Source organism: Opisthorchis viverrini (genome assembly GCF_000715545.1).
Source record: "Opisthorchis viverrini unplaced genomic scaffold opera_v5_148, whole genome shotgun sequence".
Lineage (NCBI taxonomy): Eukaryota > Metazoa > Platyhelminthes > Trematoda > Opisthorchiida > Opisthorchiidae > Opisthorchis > Opisthorchis viverrini.
The window spans coordinates 1,036,542-1,057,534 of record NW_008751805.1 but is presented as its reverse complement, the minus strand read 5'-3'; the positions used below and the strand labels follow the sequence as shown (position 1 = coordinate 1,057,534).

Here is a 20,993-nt window from a genome sequence, read left to right as displayed (position 1 = left end):
CCTATACCAAAAATCCGGCAAAGAGCACTCTGGTCTGCCAAGAATTCTTGGCTGAAATCACTGTATGTACCAAATTTATCAAGGATGCATCGGAAGATGGTTCGTGTCACGATTGAGGGGTTCCACGCATCCGGTGACTCGACAATGATTTTTTAGTCAACCCAAGGAAGCACAGGAGTCAGACAAAGTGATACGTCATTATATACGTAGACATATTATTATAGACTCACACAAACCGTTACTATGGAGAAATTCTACTCTATTACTCTAGTTGAGATCTCAAATTGGAGATAACGCTAGGATTGGGGTACAACTACCGCATGCATTCCGTCGTGTGTACAGCTGGGAGTGGAAACCGACTTTCTATCAAACTGCACGTCTACATGTGCGGGGTAGTGCCCATTATCTTTCTAAATGAAAAAAGCCCGGACGTTTGGAACTCTGAACATCAGATAACTACGAATTGTAAGACGAAACCAGATAATATCTAGTTCTGTGTAATTGATTAAAGTAGATAAGGAATGTCAATGCAGTGCTACAGTAACCAAACGAAAATAAAACCACGAAGAGCAGGGGTGAATGCGATCGTTTTCCAGTGTATAGTAAACTAAAATGTAAGTTGCTACAGGTTAGTAAGAGATACGGATGAAAGGCAGGATACACATGGTATAATATTGTGTGAAAATGTGTAATGTTGCGAGGATCACGGGGAGGCTTCTTCAACAAAGACACTTTGCAGATAGATGCCTGTCAAAACCAAAGCAAAGGTAGATTATCACCCTGGTAAAACAGAAAGACCTGTGCAGTAACCCAAAAGACATACCGCATGCTTAAACGCAATCGTTTGGCTGGCAATTGCTGAGAGGCTGAGAACGGATTGAAAGCACGTTTATCTACGGTTATGAGATTTCGGCCACCGAATTAGCTACCGTTAAGCCTACCCACTTTGAAATCAACTGCTGTCCATCTTTATCCAGGTATAAGGTAGCGTTTGCCTCCCAATGGCATCAAAACTGTTTTTTTATCAACAAATATTTATAGTTTACCGTTGATTAGTATAACTGAATCATTTTGAGGCCCTAAAGTTAGCAAGAGCGCAAACAGCCGAGTTGATTAGTTTAAATAGTCCAACCATAGCGCAGTACATCTTCGCAGACGCCTCATATCCACCTGAATATTCGCAATAAGCGTTTGTGTTTCGTCTATGTTTCATTCTAGCCTAGGTTACAAACCGAACAATCCATGCGGCTATTCAAACCCGCACATGATAAGTCGATATTACACCCAAAACTCACGACTGACCTGATATCCCTTTGTAAAAGAAAGTGCGGCATCGTGAAAAAGGCGACTGATTATAGCCGTCCAGTGTTTAGGGTAACAGATATGTCAGCAACAAAACACCACTGAGCGTGCACAGTTAAAAGAAACAAACAAAAACGGTGTCAATATCAATATGAAAATGAAACCAATTCCAATTTCAAACAAAGTGAGCAGGCCGAACAAAATACGGGTCCAACACAGTTATCATCACCAACATGATCAAGTATCTGTTCTGCACGATTAGGGTTAGAAAGCGTTGATAGTAATTTCTATCAAGACAACACCTCCGAAAAAAGACCTCTCGATTAAAGTGGCCATCATGGAGTTTCTCTCCAGCCCAAAAATTGTTAAACCTCCCCAAAGACTCTACTCTCAAAGAAAGTTAAAAATTCCCTTAGACGCGCAATTCTATTTCCGAAGGGATTACTGAGCATTTTGTGTGTCTACGGAAGCGGAGAGAACACCAGTTTTCTATGGCTGGAAATCTCTCGACCTGTCATCTCCAAGCTACCTGTAGATAGAACTGACCTAACGTGAAAAACAATTATCATGCTTCACTACGGACATGCTCAGAGATTATATACAAAGGGTATACGACAGCATGCAGGTTAGCTTGGGGGTGCATTACTCAACACCAGTTTATTCAACATTAGGGTACCTGAACTCAACAAGTAGTCATGGAGTGGGTTATGAACAAGGTTAAATACGATGAGCGCAAGCTTCTATGGACCAATAAAGCAAAGTCCATCCACGGTTTAGAAAAAATTGGAGTGCCTAGGGCGCAAGTCCGTACCGTTTTGTTGACCCGATAACGCTGAAAGTAGATTGAAACAGACACCATAGCCTTTGTCAGAGCGAGGTTAGTTAAGCACCAATTGGTCTGAGATATAGAAAAAAGCCGGTGTACATACCTATATCATTTCCTGATGTATCCGTTCCTTACAGAAAGATATAATGGGAAAATGGGCAACCGTTTGTAGCGACCGCACGGAAACACGGGGAAACACGATATATAACAAGTCTTGGCTCATTCATCATTTAAATCAGCTGTAATTACTGTAACTCATAGAATGTGTGTTGATGATAGAGCGACAGGCAGGCTGGGTTAGCGGTCCCCCACACCCTACATGCCTGCTCGGAGCTTTGTAATTCATACTGTGAAAGAGACCTCATCGGACGTAGGGTGAGGCGTTGTGAGGTCACAGTATATTGCTGGTGCACACACACACACACACACACTTCGTTAATTTACCGGTTGGTCACCATTGATCTCTTTGTATTGGTTCTCCTATTCCTATCCAAAACAGCGTATACGGACATATGCAACCGATTGGTCGAGGATAGTCAACCTGCTCGTCCCTGATTGGTAATTTATTGCTATGCGAGGAGACCCACAAAGGGGTGTGAAAGGGCTCTAAGTGGAAAGATAAAGCAGTGCCCTCACAATGGCATGCAGGCGATTCCAATTACATTACACCAGATAGCAGTCAGTGGTAGGTTGAGTTCCGGTCTGTATGAGTGGCAGGGGACTACGCGCATGTATTCTATTCCGAATTCAGTAAACGGTCATATAAGGTCCGAAACTCTTCTAACACAAGAGATATGCGATGAGGAGTGTTGCACTATTAGCCCTATTCTCAGGTCCGTACTCTGCTTCCTTTACTAACGTTTATGCAACGTACTCAAGCACTAGCGATTACGCTCGGATTTTGTGCTCTCGCTATAAATTGGGGTCTAGTCGAGGAGAATACTAAATCATATAGCGGTGTTGCTATCGATGTTGATACTAAATTGGAAGATATTCCACTATCACCCGTTCAAAGTTTTGAAAAGAACCAAGTACTATATGGTGTAAGGTCCTAATTTTTCAGCTAAAGATATCCATATATGCGGTGCACAGGGTCTCAAATACACCAGATCAACTATCAAAAAACGGCTGGTATCCAAAACCGTCGGCTGGCCTGTTGGCCCAATGATTTATGTTGCTGTACACTGTCCGTATGCTGCGCATAATGGGTGGCATTTTCAGGCCAGTCAAATAATCCCCTGAAATGTATCGTTATCAATGGTCCATTTTTGATGGTTTCATCGGACCGTAGGGGAAATAGGCACATGGATTAATGGAGTAGAAGCGATGAGGCGAATATATAGAACGGTCTCGCTGGAGCCGAGCCGGACTAATATTCCAAGAGGAATTTAGAGACAAGGGTTCACCCCTCATGCTGTCCTCCCCCCCCACCCCCCCACACACACAGGACTGAAGGCTTCCTCCATTGGTGAACCAATTTATTCCGGTCCCGCGAAATGAACGTCTAACACAAAATAAACTTAGATGTTGAAGTTTAGAGGTGGGGACTACGGTCCACACCACAGAGACTGGTGGTCAAGGCAGTGGAAATCGCAGAAAATCTGTGCAATAAAAAAATAGGAGTGGAACTGGTGAGTGTACGTTGTGAACGGTTTTTTATCAATCCGGCTGGTACGAGGTGATGTGTGGTTATCAGAAAGAGGAGTCGTCAACAAAAGTAGCTTATATCTAAAGTACATGAATCACAGTGAGCAAGAATTCTGCTTAACCTCGCCCCCCCCCCCCCCCCCCACACACACACAGGACTGAAGGCTTCCTCCATTGGTGAACCAATTTATTCCGGTCCCGCGAACTTTACCACTGGACTGATGGATAATTTCGATCCACTACTCTCTAGCGGAAGCGAAAAATGCATGCAGTGTTTGACAAGGAAACTGGTGGGCTGTAATGACACACAATAGTAAAATGTTAGGTTTGGCTTCACCGGTTACCTCCAGCCAGCATTCATAATGCGTAATAGACCTTGCACCCGAAATTTCTGTCACAAGATTGTCACGCAACAGGGTAGATCGCGAATTGTAACACAGGATGAGAGAAAGGTATAGGCACAGGCACAGACGGTCAAACGTCAACATACTCGTTCTTGTCGTATATTAAGTGGACAATGTTACTTTTAGTCTGCTTTTGCCGGCACACTTTTATGTGCAGATGAAGCGGCTTCCAAACTGGCGTCTAACAGACCTCCTAAATGAACTATGATCAATGTTTGAAAGGATACGGCGTCTCACACTGAGAAGCAGCACTAAGCTTTCTCGAAATCCACAACACATATAATAAGTTTCCGGCTGTGTGGATAACTGTGTTCGTTTCACCCAAGCCAGAAATGAGCGCTTCTATGTTGCAGTTTCTAAATGTTTGCAGAGACCAGCTTAATAAGATTAATTAATTTGCGGGTCAGAGGGTTTTCCAATGACTGGACGAGGAGTTGCAGCAAGATTAAGCAACATGAATGTTCCAGAAGAATGGACCGCAACGAATGGAGTTTAGCCACCGGTTGTCGATGGCTATGTAGTTCATCTGGCTCAATGTCTTTTTTATCAATAGGAGAACGCCATGCAGTGTGATGGCGTCTACCACATCTGAACCCAGTACTATTGAGGGTCAGTGGACAATCAAAAAAAGATTGGTAATTGAGTCCGAGTCTGCCGTAAGCTCGACTACTTGGGTCCTGTATTGGAGTTTCGGGAACGCAACAGATGTCTGTTGAAAAACTGTCGGAAGTGAGAGCTACGGTAGCACGCTGTCTGCATGTTAAAAGTCGCGGTATAGACAGGGGAAATGGGTCTGAAAAGCGGATGTCAGCTGCAAAAGTGAGCAGTGGCGCGTTATTAGTCACTAGTTCGGGTGCAAGACTGACGGCGGAGATCTACCGAGGAGTGGTTGTTAAATGAGACAACAACAGAAAATGAATGTAAGTGGTATCCTCTTTTCGCTTACTAGTCCTTTGTAGGTAGCCAGTAGGTTGACCCAGCCGATTATACCGCGCGGCAGCCAGCGTGGCACGAAATTATTAGTGATCACACATCAAGAGAATATCTCCAAATATGTAGAAAAAATTACATCGAAAACATCTTAAAAACGAATATTTCTGTTGTCACAAACAATCACATGTTTCTTCGGTCACGCAGGATGGGGTTCTACTCCCCAGAAAGCACCACTGTGGCCAGGTCCCACGGATGTTCCCTATTAGAAAAGTGCACAATATTTCTGTTCATTACTAAAAACCTTCACTCTTTCCGTGGTTCTGGTTTTGTACATGAGCTATGCAAAATTTCGGAGGAAGACGTAGGTATACAAGTATCTAAGATATTATGCCACGCTTTGGAANAAGTGCACAATATTTCTTTTCATTACTAAAAACCTTCCCTCGTTCCGTGGTTCTGGTTTTGTACATGAGCTATGCAAAATTTCGGAGGAAGACGTAGGTATACAAGTATCTAAGATATTATGCCACGCTTTGGAAGTGCAACAGGTTCGCTTTAAATGCGGCTTATCTTCCGACGAAAGAGAGTACAATAAGTTCAGCCTAGATGTTCCCAAATACCAATGAGGTAGCCAACTGAGACTCACATGCCTTGTTCATTGATTCGGGCAGCACACGTAGCCACAAACTTATTGCCATGGTCACATAGGCTTCAGAGACAGATGTGCAGTGGTTAACGATGAATAGTTGCAGCCATTACGTGCAAAGGTCAAGAGAGAATCGGACTTGGTTGATAAATTTCATCTAAAGAACGCAGGTCGAATGAAGTGACATCTAGCGTTCTTAAAGAAAAAACGTTATTGTTTTATATACGGGAAGTTCAGGCTGAAAAAGTTGGTAAGAGTAGGCGGTAATATCTCCTCTGTACTAATCAAACACATTCTGACACAAAATATGATTTATTTTCTTTCTCCCGCCGTGTGAACTATGGGAAACTTACCCCGTAGTCTGACTGGCGGTGAAGGTGGATCAAACGGTTCATCCTCTGTGCGGTCACGACAAACGTGCGCGTGAGCATCCAAAGTGTTCAGAACAACTTGTATTAAGTACTCCACTATTCCACGAGTCCCACCAGGAGGTGTACTCGAAGGTCCCGCGAGATAGGTATGACCCAATGCGAATGCGTTTGGTGGGACACTGGCTGAGACATTGGATGATCCCGCGACTGCCACCGATCCTGTCTGCCCCTGTCCAATGTTTGCACCCGTACTGCCTCCAGTAGTTCCGATTAGCGTTTTGTGTATCTCTTCTTGGTCGCGTATTGTGATCTCTGAGCTACTTTTCCTCAGTTTACCCAGCGTTCCCGTGCCGTTGTTTGTGACACCGCCAGCAGCTAGATTTGGATGATTCAGTAAATTTGTGTTGTATCCTGTTTGTGCCCCGACACTGCCAGTTTGTCCACTGGGGATCGTGCCTCCAGGTGCACTATACTCGTACTGAAAATAGTAAGATAGCATTGCTTGAGGATAAACGCAGAATCTGAGGCGACGATACACCACGAGGTAACCACGGACGAACACGTTACCTTGTACAAGATGACAAGAAGGGTTTGTAACCAATCCAACCGTACTTGCGGTTCGAGCAGACGCAAGGAGAATGTAGGTGGCTGAGTGTCTGTTGCGTAACGTTGAGGCGACGCACAGTATTGCAGTACAACAAGTGTTTGGTGCAGAATACATGAACCCATTCCATAATTTCGATCCAGAACACCCATGACATGTGCCAGAAATGAATGGAACACAGTGGAGTTTCTGAAAACAGGTGAAAAATCTATGAAACATAGTCACCGACAATCTGGCAATCAGTGAATTAGACGTGTCGTACAAATATACACGAAAAACGGGTTGATGTGTCTAAATGTCGGGCAACCAAAAGTGGAAGAATACAAGCTCCAGTAAAGTGGCAAGTTAACAACTGACTGCTGCTTCCTTCAGTTAACCACAACACCTAGACGAACAGAGTGGCGCCCGTAACCTACTGCAATTGTATTGATAGCGATACAATTTGCGAAAAAGATAGAACTCCAATTCATTTGCAGGATCATTGTCTCGAGTGATGGACTGAACACCTTAATGAACAGTTCAACATAACCTCTGGAAGAATCCAACAGGCCTGAACTGAACATCTATACCAACTCGGCACCAACAACAAAAAATCTTAATTGATTTATCACTCCTCCAGCGTGACGAATCACTGGGCCCGAGTGGTCTCTGCGCTACAATTCTGCTAAAAGCCCGTCGCACAATCTCATAGCTCTGTTACGGGGGGTTCGAACCGCAAAAAATGCCGGTGAACTACAGCGCTACAACCATGAACTAATCTTGACAGGGCAAATATACGTTCTACGGCAGCAATCGTCACATCACTCTGGTCGCCCTGGCATCCGGTCTGCTCTCTGACATTATTTTTCGCAGGTTAATCAGTTACCACAAGGGATAGGTTCCTGGAAATCAAGCTCAGTTTCGTCCTGGCTGAGTACTGATCAATCGTGTAGTTACCCTGAGGCAGGTTCTTGAACAGTACCACTCATTCAAGCATCCTAATTTGGTTGCTTTTCTTGATCGGAAGGCTGATTTTAACCGTCGGTCGTCAGAAGCCTCGGCAGCTTTTGTCAATCAAGGGTATTTATTTTAAACTTTTGTCCATTATGGGACAGAGTTCTACACACCACAGCTATGACAATCACCGACCATGATTTTGGCATTTCGATATGCCACAAAAGGTTGGTTAACAGTGTGGTTAACAGTGATGTAGCACCACTCAACCTTTAGTCACGGAATACATGTCACATAATCATGAGTTGATCAGCTCCTAGAGTGACTCTTTTTATGAAAGTTTCACTCATCATGTAAATTCTTCTTGCTCTGACCTACCTATAGACTGTTTACAGTTTGGTGGAATCTGAGACTTTGTCACACACTGTTGATCAGCCGCTTCTGATCGAACGGTTGAGTGTTCAGCTTACTAGCCTGGAACCTGGGGTTTTGAAACTCTGGAGTTTCTTGGGGTGCGCAATGCTGATGACCCTCGATAAGGACTAAACAGCAATAGGTTTTTTCTCGGCTCTTTGGTATAGATGGAGAATTCCATCTGGATTGTCTTAATGACGGTCTAGAATCGCAGAGACCTCAGAATGACTGTGGTAGGATGGCACTAGGTCACTTCACCAACTGCTTTCATAATTCCCCTAATGTTAAGGCTTTCAAATCACATGTAGTTGTACGGACGAGAACGGATGATGAGAACGGCAAGGGTGACGTAACTCAACTGAAAATGGGACTTCGTTCCGACTGGCATTGCGAGCAACAGGAGCTGTATGTAGAAGCTGTATGCAGACTCACACAGCTTCCCTTCTAAATGACTCTAGTGTCCTACGCGGTTTCACCCTGAAGGGTCACTGGTGGATTTTTAACAAAGATGGCTACATTGTTTAACTTTGATGTAGCAAACAGAACGCATGACTGTTTTCTAATTCGACCGAGAGCTGGGGTGTCGCCATATGGGACCACCAGAAACTGCTTTCCTTGTGGTCGGTTTGGCTACACACTAGACATTGATGGAAACAGAAAGGACCGAAGGGCACAGAGTAGAACTGGTTACAGTTCCAGCATTCAGACGGAGAACAAGCTTCTTGTGGGGTATTTTGCGATTTTAATGAAATGAATTGTGAAGTGTGTTATTGTCTGTACCTCTAATTGAGTTACATGAGTTACGCATCAAAATCGCAAACCTCAAGTACCGTGGTGAGGTTCTGGGTGGACACATATGCAGTTGAATCCAATTTCGCCAGCAATCTTGTTCTCACGTCTGCATCGCTAGCAGAAAAAAGGTTGTCACCTGAACAAATTTTTAAATTCATTTCGCGACAGCTCGTGTAATTGAAAGCGCTAGCACTCCCAGTTTACCTCGCTGAAGTAAGCAACAATTTCTACATTGGACCTGATGAGAATTTCTATGTAACGATATCGGATGTTGAGTAGACAGTTCCGCCCAACAGTCGAGTATGGAAACCATTTATCCTGGAGGAAAACTCCGTGGGTTGTTTGGAAAAACTTGACTGCAGTTGAGGGAATGCCAACTTGTCCATGCATTGATCACCAATCTCACCCTCTCCATGAACTGGCAACCGAAAAGCTTATCAACGTATAGTCAAAATGAATATATTCAGGTTTAAACCAATCAGTGTAAAGACACTTCAGAACTAACCCATCTTCTTCCATTTCCGCTCCGAAGTGTCCCAAGGGATAGATGTTCTAGGTTCACAATTATTATATTTGTGCACAAAGCACTCGTGTTGTCAGTTTCTTCACAGGATAAATGAACCTAGGGCCCAAAAATTAGGCGGTAATTGGTCTCCATTGTCCCCGAACGGTTGTTGGTCGGCCTTGTACATGCGTCGAAACGTCTTAGAAATCTGACCGTTAGTGTGTAGTCAGACTACCAAGATCCACTTCCATGTGTCAACCCAAGCAAAAGTATCATGTGCCTGAAAGTGAACTATGAAACCGAACATCGAACGATAAACTCAGGATATGTCCCACGATCAGGACGAAACATGCGGTGAATTGCTCGCCCAGGACCGGTGACTTTCTGCTTTGTACCTACGACTGGTAAAACTCTCAGACCCGATAAGTAATCGCGATAATTGTAGACATTTAAGAACGGTTACCAACTATTCAGTAGCAGCCAACTTCATACCAAACTCGGATTGTGCTCAGGAAAACACCATTTGAAGGTGGCACTGCTTGGCTTTCCAGTATAAGACAAGACAAAATCCAGAATGCAAATTTAGAACGCCCATACAATTTGGGTTCAAGTAGAACATAAAATTGTCGGAAACTCGGTGACTGTGTCTACCTGATTATCTCTAAGAAGGGCGAAGCTGGTCATGGGCTGTTGGAGTATTCAGCAACTTTGCGTCTATACAACCCATCGCGACATCTCGACTATCGTGCCAAGAGAAACATGAGGCGGCCTGGTGCCGCACATTCAATTGCTTAAAGGCGTCATAAATGAGAAATTCAGCTGTGTTCCGGTTGATTCTCCCGTCAAAACCAAGTCTGTATGCCAACGAGTGTGATGACAAGTTCTCTTGGGACGATTGTTTCAGAAAGTTTAAGATAGCAGCCAATCGTCTTCCAAGATTTCTGAACCAGTAGCTCTTTGGTCAGTCCTAAAATTTGTTCGACTGTTCGGAGAAACCGTACGTTTGTTTTGCATCATGAAAAATGCCAGCAAAATTAATAATAAACTAGGTGGAAAGTGGTTTCCATTCGCTCACCTCAGCGTGTGCGGTGGTATGTTGAAAGCCCCGTCTGCATAGCCCAGCAGAAATGCCAAATGTCTTTGTGCCTTGCTCAGCGCCTTCCTGTCTCGAAGCTCATCTTTCGCGGTGGCCACGGAGTGTCTGCCACTACCGGTTAAACTACCACTACCGCTGGATGTGTCATCAGGTCGAGCATCCAATTCTATGGTAGACATGAACCGAAGAAGCAAACGGACCCAAAGATGCAAAGTATCACGCTCCTCGCTGTCCTGGTCCAATGCATTCCGTATGTTGCAAAAGAATTTGTTACTGCTATCCATGAACTCCATACCAGCTGGACCAGCTGTTAAGTAGGTCAAGTAGTAATTTAATTGAGCGAGATTCGAAGGTCAACAATAGACAAGTTACTGTTAATCGGCAAATAAACCCCAGTGATTGGTAGGAACTTGTTCCGAAAAAGGTCAACGACCAATAGCCTACGGAATCTGGGTTTGGTACCGAGTATTTTTAGGGCAATTTTTCCAGTAATTGCGTAAACGATGAATTTAACACCAAATAGCTATTTAATATGATTCTGTTGTCTTTTAAAGAGACGCAAGCGACGATATAAAGTGATGATCGTCGCACCAGTCGAACCGAATTCTGATTCACATGGATGCACCAATGATGCTGCCCAGAGGCAACAGTGAGAAGCGATTCGCCCTACGTCTACAATACCAGATTCAACTACCCCATCTAACCAGCCAGTGACGGATCATGCTATCGGTTCTAAAACTGTCAAATTTTGCACATCGCTGGTCCCATTTCTTCAGCTTTAGGTAGCTGACATCCCAATGTGTGTCAGCGCCAACGCCTTTCGATGTAAATCTATCACCCACAGCTGCAACAGGATTGATGTGACGGGCAAGTACGAATACCGGCTCACGGTATTTGCGTAGAAAGCTTAGTGCATGGAAAGCATGACACAAACTATTCATTCAGCGCTATTGACTGTGACGTCTATTCGGTGTCTTTCCTGTGCACTAAGCTGGTTTAGTTTCCCAGAAAATTTGCAAGTAATTTGTCGTGTCAGGATTTAGATACATTGCTGAATTTATTCACTAGCTACTTACAAGAGAAAAATCCAGTGAAGGATGCCATCGAGGGCCTCTCCCGACGGGACGACTGGAAATGTGGTGTTTGTGGTCTAGAAGCTGTTTCTTGCCCATCTGAAAGGTAAGAATGCATGCCACATGGAAGTAGCCAAAAACAGAAGAGCTCCTGAAAAAGTTGGCGTTTTTAATGGGCACCCTGTCGAATTATGCTCCCGTATCCGAGGCAAACCCAAATGGTTGATCCGACAGCATATCAAGGGACAAACGATAATAAGTTGATCGAGTGAATTTCCTAGGTCCGTTGATGAGGTCATGAAAGCCAGATCATTCGGAGCATCCCGAGTTAACTTACCGCCAGTCGGTGAGATATTTTCTGTTGCGTTTCTCTCAGAGTTAGCCCCTCGCTGAGATCCTCCACCCGGGTCAATATATGAGGATCTTTGAGCTGCGGAAGCTGGCAGTTGTGATTGCGCTACAGCTGCAACGGAACAAGCTGTCGATCTCAAAGCTTTGGCCCGAGATAGCTCACTGATTGATCGAAGACCGGTGCACTTAGAAATAGCAAAGCAAGCTCGTTCAAACTGACTTTGGAAGTGCTGGCTATTTCTGTGGTAGCCATTCAGGTCGGTGACTGTTGAGAGACGGTAATGAAAACAATAAGAATGAGTTGGAGAGATACGCCCATTTGTGTACAAATCGGGTTTTTCAAAAGGCTCACCTAGAACTCAGTTGAATCTCTCGTTCATGATGTTTTAAGTAAGAATGAACTGAAAAGAAATGGGTTTCAAAAATGAGTCACAAGCTTGTTAGATCACTAAAGGACACCATAAAGACAAACAACTACTGATAACGTTAGAAGTTCCATAAACAGGTCTGTGGGCAGATGTGCTGTGATTCCCGAATATACTTGAACATCTATGGCTTTTGCCACAAGAGGAGGGACATTTTAGCTGGTGAGAAAGGCGACAGGGATCTTGCTTTTGGATAGTTTTCCACTGTGCTTTCCATGCACGCTGAATGAGCATTCGTCTAGCCATTTGCCCAATCTAGATAGCGGTTTCGTTCGGAAGGGAAAGCATTCCCACCGTTGTTCGCATCCCTGGCACATTCATACATCTTTGCGTCGATTTATCCGACATGATTCACTCATAAACTTCTTTGATTAGGGTTTGCCTCCAGTGGGTGTGCCCACCCATTCTCGGAATAATGCCTTACTTTAGGCTACATCCTACCGCCTGGAAGATTTCCAACTTGATTTTCGGAGTGTTTTTTCCCTCGTTGCAGTCGAGGAAAACCCGGCGGCATGGTCAAAAGCACTGCAATCATAAAACAAACCAGCACACATGCATTATGTCAAAAAATATGATTTTCTACTGTCTGATAGCAATTCATCTGTGGCAACCAAGGTCTTACTTGCTTCTTACTTGTCAAACTACCATGGACAAGCAAAAACGGACGGCTGTGTTGCATGACAGTTTCTGCTTTGTGCTACCACATTATTATGAGCATTTTGATAGGCAATGAGATATCCTCAAAAACTAACCGATTTACGACCAAGCAACCTACATTACCCCATTCCTTGGCAGGAATGTGGGAAATTCATCGCTATACCACCAACTGCATGGGGAATGTCAGTTTTCACTAGAATAGACGAATCATGAACGGTTACGCAATGAAGATGCGATACCTGCGTCGATATCCTGCTGTCCTGTGGCAGCCATTTGGGCCTGTAAAGCCAGAAGACCGAAACGGTTGACGAAAAATTCCCAGGTGAAAACTTGGCGGTTTCGGAGTGTGCTACTCAACTGATGCATGCGTTGCAAGATCAAGCACCGATCAGCAATCACCGTATCGAACTGAAATTCCAAACACTGAATTCCGCACTAAAATGTCAAATATAATGGGGTCGATATATAGAATCAGTAGCATGGCAACGTAAGTCAATAAAAAATAACTAATGGTTCCTGACACATTCAGAAGTTGGAAAGCATGTTATATATTCTTATTCCGTAGTAAACATCATAAAGGAGAGATTCAGCTGGGTTTCAGGTGAGTCTCCAATCAAAACCGAATTGTTATGCAAATGAGTGCATTTCTCTAGTGGTAATTTCTCTTCCGTAAAACTGTACAGCTGTCGGATTTCCAGCGTAAGACGGTTAGAACAACCGGCCTGTCCTCATGTTTGCCTTACATTTATCAAAACTAATTAAATTAAAGGAATAACGGGTTTGGACACTTCTCCAGACTACTGTATTTTAGGAGTTCATTTCAAACAGCATTCCGACAAACGGCCGAATCAATGGAGCATTCCATTGTTCCAGCATCGCTATACGCTGGTACTTTGAGTCCATGAAGTCTTAAACCGGTGACACTTTATTTTATATCGTTTGGGTTATTCATTGGATAGTGACCAACGAATAGGTAGCCTATTCCTGGTGCCCTCTAATGTTGGCTCACCGCATTCACGAATTGCAAGACCAATTGTGGGAAAGATTGCACCTTGAGAGCATAAGGGAAGAACCACATCTAGCGCAAATGATCCTTAAGATCAAATCAGATAACCTGACCCTAAGCTGGATATCCAGAAAACATATAAGGGCCCTAAAGGAAGGAGTGCAGATTCACGGAAATCACAATGTTTGATGGGTATTTCATTGTTTCGCGGAATAATCACACCATTATTATCGTCATCCCCATCATTACTGGCACTGCATAGTGAAGCTTAACTGCCACACAACCATAGGGAAAGAAAGTTGCAATAAAGAATTGAAAGAGAAGGGAAGGCAAAAATGTCTCGCTTTCAGAAAGATAGTATGAGATGTCTGCAACTTCGAACGGAAATGAAGTGAACACAGTTGAATATCATGCCTAAGTAAGGCTAAATCGACGCAACCGATCCAACGTGCTTTGAGTACCTGGTCTAACATTAGCCCAGTGCGCAACGACAAGCGAAATTTAGCCATACAGTCCGGCCGGTAAGTGAGCGCATTCATACCACTGGGACGGGCTGCGTGGAAAGATTTGGATAGGAAACTGGTCATATACATTGTGTGAATCTACTCACGAACATAAATGTTCACTTCTTTTGAACTCTCCTCCTCTAGGGTTACTGTGATTAGTCTTCACATGCCCCGGCAGAAGGGCCTTATCCAAACAGTGAAAACCTATTCATGGGAATGAGAGGTCTTTGCGGCGACCTAGACTTGATTAGCATAAGATCCAATGAAAATGAACAAAAACCTGGGGAAGTAACCCGTAAGGTACGACAATAATGTCATTAGTACCGAAACACAATATCTTACCAAAAGAGCAGTATTATTCAAGGACGCCAACTGCGAAGCAGTGTACTGGGCAATCATCGAATTTGAATCATTCAGTGATCCAACAAGACAACAAAACGCGTGAGCCAGTGCGGAGCGCAGCAAAGGATTCTCATTGCTAATCGCCGCCGCCGCAGCCAAGGCTGATGCCCCGACTTTCCCATCCCCAGTGGATGACACGTTTCCATGCCCCCGGTTGAATCCACCTTTCCCTGTCAGCATACGACCTCCGGTTGCACGAGGTCGTGATGTGGGTCCAGAGGTAGCTGAGCGTCCGAACAGAGTCATTCCACTTGCGCTAGCCATACTTCCGCCGGAAAGGACACCGGTTATTTTAATGCCAGCGGCACTGCTAAATCCGCGAGACATTACTTGATGATCCAACTCACGCATTAGTACAGTAACTCGTTCGATTGCGTCAAACCGAACACGCCAGTCATCGTGGCCGAACGCTGATTCCACTATACGCCAAAACACTTTGGCTCCACCAGGTAGTAGTATACAGTGGAGTAGTAGCGGCACAGTCCAACTGGCCAAGTGAGAAAGGTCCGATTTCAAAAGTCCCCAGAGGCTATGAAGTAATAATTGGGCAATATTACAAAGACTGGAAGCTATCAAAAACACATGGGATCTGGGTACTGTAGTGTCAATCTAAATACACACATGCCAGGGGCTGAGAATTGTCATGGTTTACTTGTCGCAGTGTATGGAGAGTGCTGGATTACTGAAACTTATGAACAGCCTACTTTTTTGACGTTTCAAAGCAGGAAACTACACCGAACAAGAAATCAGCGCCAAGCTCAGAGTTATATCATATACAAGACAGGCAGGATAAACTTATGGTACAATCTGAGTCGGTTGCATATGGTCGTAAGATCAATTTTCATCAGCAATCAATATTTTATCTTCTAATATTGAATGAAAGAGAGCAAACGCGCAGCCACTTGTGTTGACAATTGAGCATAACTTTTTACGGCTCCGATTTCGTCTTTCCACATCACCTTCCCCAATTCAGACGTACACCAGGCGGTGACCTCAGCTTGTCAGCTGGGCTCCCAGGGCTATCTTTCTGAGTGAGCAACATAACGCAAAAGCGTTATTTTTATCACTCATCATGATAGATTTTCACCGTGGAATTTCGTTACTGTTTGCGGACTAGTTGAATCAAACTTGAGTCACGAAAGCCAGAAGTTACGCCACACAAAACGCACTATAGCCACAAATCTGACTTCATTAGATCCACACCAAAACTAAAACATTCAGAAGTGACCTCATCAGTGTTCCTTTATTTTGTATGAGATTCAGGCTGTTCGTCTCTGTGTCACAACAAGTAACAGGTTGACGGTACCGATAGCAGCAGTGATATGTTTTTCGTGCGATAAACCTCATATGCACGGTTTTCAGATACGAAAGATATTCAAAGGATAATTTCCTGAACAGTAGAAGGAGCTTGACGTCTAGTGACCAGGTCACTTGAGGTAACAAGTTGTGTGTGTTTTGGTGGAAATGGTGATCTAGAATATAGAACAATCAATTGCTTTGTTACTGGGTGTCGGATGCTCACAGCTCAAATTAGTTGGTAAACTAAGCCACAACCAAACTTACTTTGGAATGAGGTGGCAATGAACCAGGTAATGGATAAAGTTGGCTTGTGCCACTGAGGTGGCTGTGCATGCCACAGGACATCCCGCAATTTGCGTAGCCCCATTGCCTGAACCTCCCACTATGCTCATGTGGTGCAGCTTGGCTGTCCCCCCATTCCTGCCACCTGCTATAGATTGAGTAGAGGGAGTAGAACCCTGAAGTCCAGGTTTGTCACTGGTCTCCGTCCGCGACAGCACCTGTTGTAAACAGTCTCCAACGTGACACAAATAGGCAAGACATTCCAAGACACACTGCAGCACGATAGGATCTTTGGTGACACGAATGGTGTCGGTAGGGACATCTTGCTGGCTTGATTGTCCCGTGTTATTCGAGACCGGATCAAGGGTTTCAGATTCTAATGTGGGCTGCAGTTTCCGATTTTGCTGCAGAAACCGGACCAGAAGGTACACGAAACGAATAACGGGAGGCATGGAGACGATGTCCATCGAACTGGGATATAACATGGGGTCCTCAACAATGGAAGTTGCTTGTGGTGGACTGCCTTGTTCGTTGATCTTTTGCGTCGTGCCAGTAACCCCCCATCCTGTATACTCTGAAGCAATACAAGAGAAAAGTGAAACACGGATGCATTGAGTTGTCTGTAGGAAAGCGTCTGCTGAAACAGGCTTGGCCGAACAATTTACCCATTGTGACCATATGGGTTTATCATATATCCACAGATTACGCAGCGGAGGGGTAATCAACGGTACACGCACAAAATGACGGCAATTTGCTTAGTTTTGTGCCAACATATGAGCCAATCCATCGGATACATTGCCCCGGAGACCAAAACAAACACAGTCTGATGCCAGGACAACCAACAAATCTGCCTTCGTCCAACTATTTTGACCATACACCATGACCACTTATACATCATAGTTTGACCTACATGTTATACATCATTTTGTGGAGAACTCTGAGTTTAAAAAACCGGCAAAACACAGGACGGTTCCGGAGGGAATGCTGTGCAGATTCGCAGTAAGCGACCAAACTGCCATGAAAGTGAGCCTCGATATTTGTGCGGTATCTGACAGGAAAACGAGTATAGATACCACTATGCCTACAATTTATTCCCAGATTGTCGGATATCAGCCTTCTACTGATATAGTACTAATGTAATGTAATGTAAAAGGGTTTTTAGCTCCCGAGTGAGCCACAGTTTAGTTCCTGAGTGCCAGATAGCTCAGTGGTTAAGGTGCGAACTTACTGACCGGAAGGTCCGTGATTTAAACCCAATCCCAGCATCTCGACTAGGCCTAACTGGGCTTGGACAACCTGGCAGTATCTAAGTCCGTGTTCCCCCTTCGGATGACATGGCAGCTAGGCACCGCATTACAGCTGAACTATTATTATTATGGCTTCTGTTTTGTTAAGTTGTCATAATATGAGAGGACGAAAAATCGTTTTAGGAAACGTGGTTGTTCGGAATCCTTCACTTCTCAGTATGCTGCAGACCACACAGCAACTACTTTCTCACGTCATTCGTGTGTCATATTTTTAAGAAACTCACGATGTAGTGGTTCCATACTTCTTGTCAAACAAGTCCTTGATCGGTCGACGAACAATGTCTTAAACCAATATCTTTACGTTACACTACTGTTTGTCAAAGAACCTAGACGAAGGTATTTTGATCAGCGACCTTTAAAACTTAGCTCTATCAGAACCCGTGAAACTCTTCTAATGCATTAGCTTCTCCTTATTCACAACGGAATAATACGACAAGTAATCCTCTAAAAATGTGAATTAGAGGGTTCAATCATGGAGCGATGAGATACGAAAGTGTTTCCACTTCTACAGTATCCTCCGAGAAATGCATCCAAGTTTCTCATCATCGTTACACAAGCAAGTGGTTCGCATGCTTCCACGCAAATTTGTGTAAATATTTTACCCTTTAGTTTGATACCACTTCACGAAAGAACATTCGTGATCGTGTCAAGCTAGACGACTTTTACTGGTACCCGAAATTCTAACTGTTGCTGTAGGGATTATACTTGGATTAAAACTCTGACCCAAGTTTTCACTGCCTTGTACCAAATCTAGGATTTCACAAGGCCTCCAACTTTCACTTTGATCGCCTTCAGGCTTTGAGGCTATATCTTGTAAAGCCTCATTGGATCCTGTGGAAGATTCTGAGAGTCACGAATCATCGTATAGGTGATTGGGTTATTCTCTCAGACCTCCCCTGCAGCCTGCAGCACATAGACCTGATTTTGCAGAAACAGCCTCGCCCTACGTTCGTCCCTCGGGGGTATCGATCGGCAAACGGCTCTCGTCAACTGCTATGACAACACGTTTTTGAGATCATAAGCGACAAATCTGTCCCGGCTGATATCAACGCCATTTCACCTATGTGTAGCACATCGCAGGATGTCAAGCGTACGAACTTCTTGTAAGAAAGTGTCGAGGTGTCCAACACTTCAAGTGTGCGTTGGAGTGTCAGCAGCAGCTGTGGAGGTTTGGAACGAAACATACAATTATAGACGTGACGAATTGTTCGTAAGGTTGCTCAGAAATCTTCGGGCGCCCACGACCGGTTTTCTTGGAACTCACCAGGTGTGCGCAATCAGCGAGTTTCCGTCAGCCTTGTTTTCTACTTGAACTCGAACAGCACGAACTTTGACAAGTGCGTTCATTTGCACACCAATTTGGTTTTCACGGGAAACTCACCTGTAACCCAGCTGAATCACTTTTTTATGATGCTAATGCTGGCCAGTTGAAGAAGGACATCATAAACGAGAGATTCAGGTGTGCTCCGGGTTAATCTCCTGTGACAACCAAATGGGTATGCAAATGTCGAAAAGATAAACTTCCTACATAAACTCAGTGACATGTGGGATGCTAGCGAACCACACATCAGTAACTATACGCAAACAGCGGTACAGACTGCAGTGACTCGGTCAAATGTTGTTTCATTGTTTCTGGGCTTTTCAACACTGATAAGATCCATCAGTTAAACTAGTTAGAAACAACAGATGGACAAAGTGTAGCTTCACAGAAAGGCATAAAGATAATATATGCGTGTATGCAGGTTAATATGATTCTCTTCGATTATGATAAGTTTCTGAATTGAATGACTCCAAGTAATTGGAAATGATGTTCTAACAGTGGTTTTCTATCTGGCTTGTTCGATTGTGTACGAATGTTACGATATCCCGTACTGTTGCCGACACTTAACACCAGCACCCCGTCAGCTTTCCGCAATAGAGTTCTCTTCAAAAACTGACTGAGTCCGTTTATTTTAGGATTTACGCAAGGAGTTTTGAATCAGCAAGTGTCTTCGATCCATCCGACTAATCGGATGTTACGTACGCGATTTACTTAATCTTTTCCCATTGCTTGTGTTGAGTTGTTTTATCGATTTTCCACCAGGAATCCTCCTCGGTTACTTGCCACATCGAGTTCCTTGACACCGTTCCTCTTGAAGCAGAGCGTCTGAAACTCCGCATCCTTTCATAAAGGCCCTATGCTACTAGAAACATCAAATCCTGAAGCAAGGAAGTGCAGGAAAACATGAAAGATCTCCACCTGTCACAATAGCGTAGAGATACAGGGTGCTAGTAAACCATTTCAAAAATATTTACAACACGCCATATCCATTTTAATATAAACTGTCTCAAACACCAACTGACTTAATCAACCCACCCGGAAACTCCGCGGCAGCCGTGAGTGCTTCGACCGTGAACTCCACTGTGGTCTTCGGTGCGGGCCTTACTGGAGCCAAGTGTTGACACATCAGCACGGCGTAGTTCATCCAGGTTAGCATATCAAGGCAATCCATACATTCGGACTTTGGGGGCTGAACCTCAGCGAGATTCTGGTTTGTATCCTGTGGTTGTGTAGGAGTTGGAAAAATGCAAGTTTCTAGACCCGCACAATAGAGTTCCTGTAGACCTTTCCTCGACACTGGTCCATCTTGACCCCAGTACAATTGGAGCATATCACCCAAAAGCTGGAGTAGAAGTTGAGGAGTTTCTTGTGTATACCCTCCATGCCCAACCGGATCATGAAGACGAAGCTGAAAAAACAAAGGCCTGAGTGATCGCAAAGAGTGCCGGAACTAAAGGAAGAACATCAGAGAGAACTTGATTCTAGCCGTACTCTCCATTACGTTTCTGGGACAAACCGCATCACAAAATACTTGTGGGTGATGGTTCATAACAAGCCAGATTGCAATGACGTTGCACTGAATAGATCTCTCCGTAAGGAGTTTAAAATAGTTGAATACAAACGGTTAGAGCGTGATTTGTCGTGCTATTTTGTTCAGTAGATGGAGACAGCAATTGGGCTTCTACCTAGAATGTTCTTCCATTATATCTCGTTTTTTGGTGTCATCGTCCCGCATCCATTGTGCCGAAAAGCCGCCTGACCCTAACGCAGATACAAATCATGATTAGTCCAAAAATGAAGATTATGATACCTACTGCCCAGATAGGTAGGCAGGTTAGCAGGCAACCACATTGCTGTGCCACTGCTGCGCTATATATATATATATATATAC

At 44.1% G+C, this 20,993-nt stretch overlaps 2 protein-coding genes across 2 annotated transcripts in view; one reads left to right on the top strand and one right to left on the bottom strand.

Annotated features, from left to right (window-relative positions):
- Positions 1–20,993, bottom strand: part of T265_14154 (hypothetical protein) — a gene marked incomplete at both ends in the record, with an annotated part of 113,017 nt that overhangs the window by 32,035 nt on the left and 59,989 nt on the right. The window contains 9 exons of the mRNA XM_009172256.1: positions 6,112–6,607; positions 6,697–6,922; positions 10,453–10,780; positions 11,550–11,645; positions 11,884–12,162; positions 13,219–13,414; positions 14,834–15,422; positions 16,457–17,048; positions 20,138–20,510. Coding sequence (XP_009170520.1) covers positions 6,112–6,607; positions 6,697–6,922; positions 10,453–10,780; positions 11,550–11,645; positions 11,884–12,162; positions 13,219–13,414; positions 14,834–15,422; positions 16,457–17,048; positions 20,138–20,510 — 3,175 coding nt within the window. The remainder of the gene's footprint in view (positions 1–6,111; positions 6,608–6,696; positions 6,923–10,452; positions 10,781–11,549; positions 11,646–11,883; positions 12,163–13,218; positions 13,415–14,833; positions 15,423–16,456; positions 17,049–20,137; positions 20,511–20,993) is intronic.
- T265_06865 (hypothetical protein) overlaps positions 1–20,993 on the top strand; it is a gene marked incomplete at both ends in the record, with an annotated part of 44,560 nt that overhangs the window by 8,918 nt on the left and 14,649 nt on the right. The window contains one exon of the mRNA XM_009172247.1: positions 11,542–11,652. Coding sequence (XP_009170511.1) covers positions 11,542–11,652 — 111 coding nt within the window. The remainder of the gene's footprint in view (positions 1–11,541; positions 11,653–20,993) is intronic.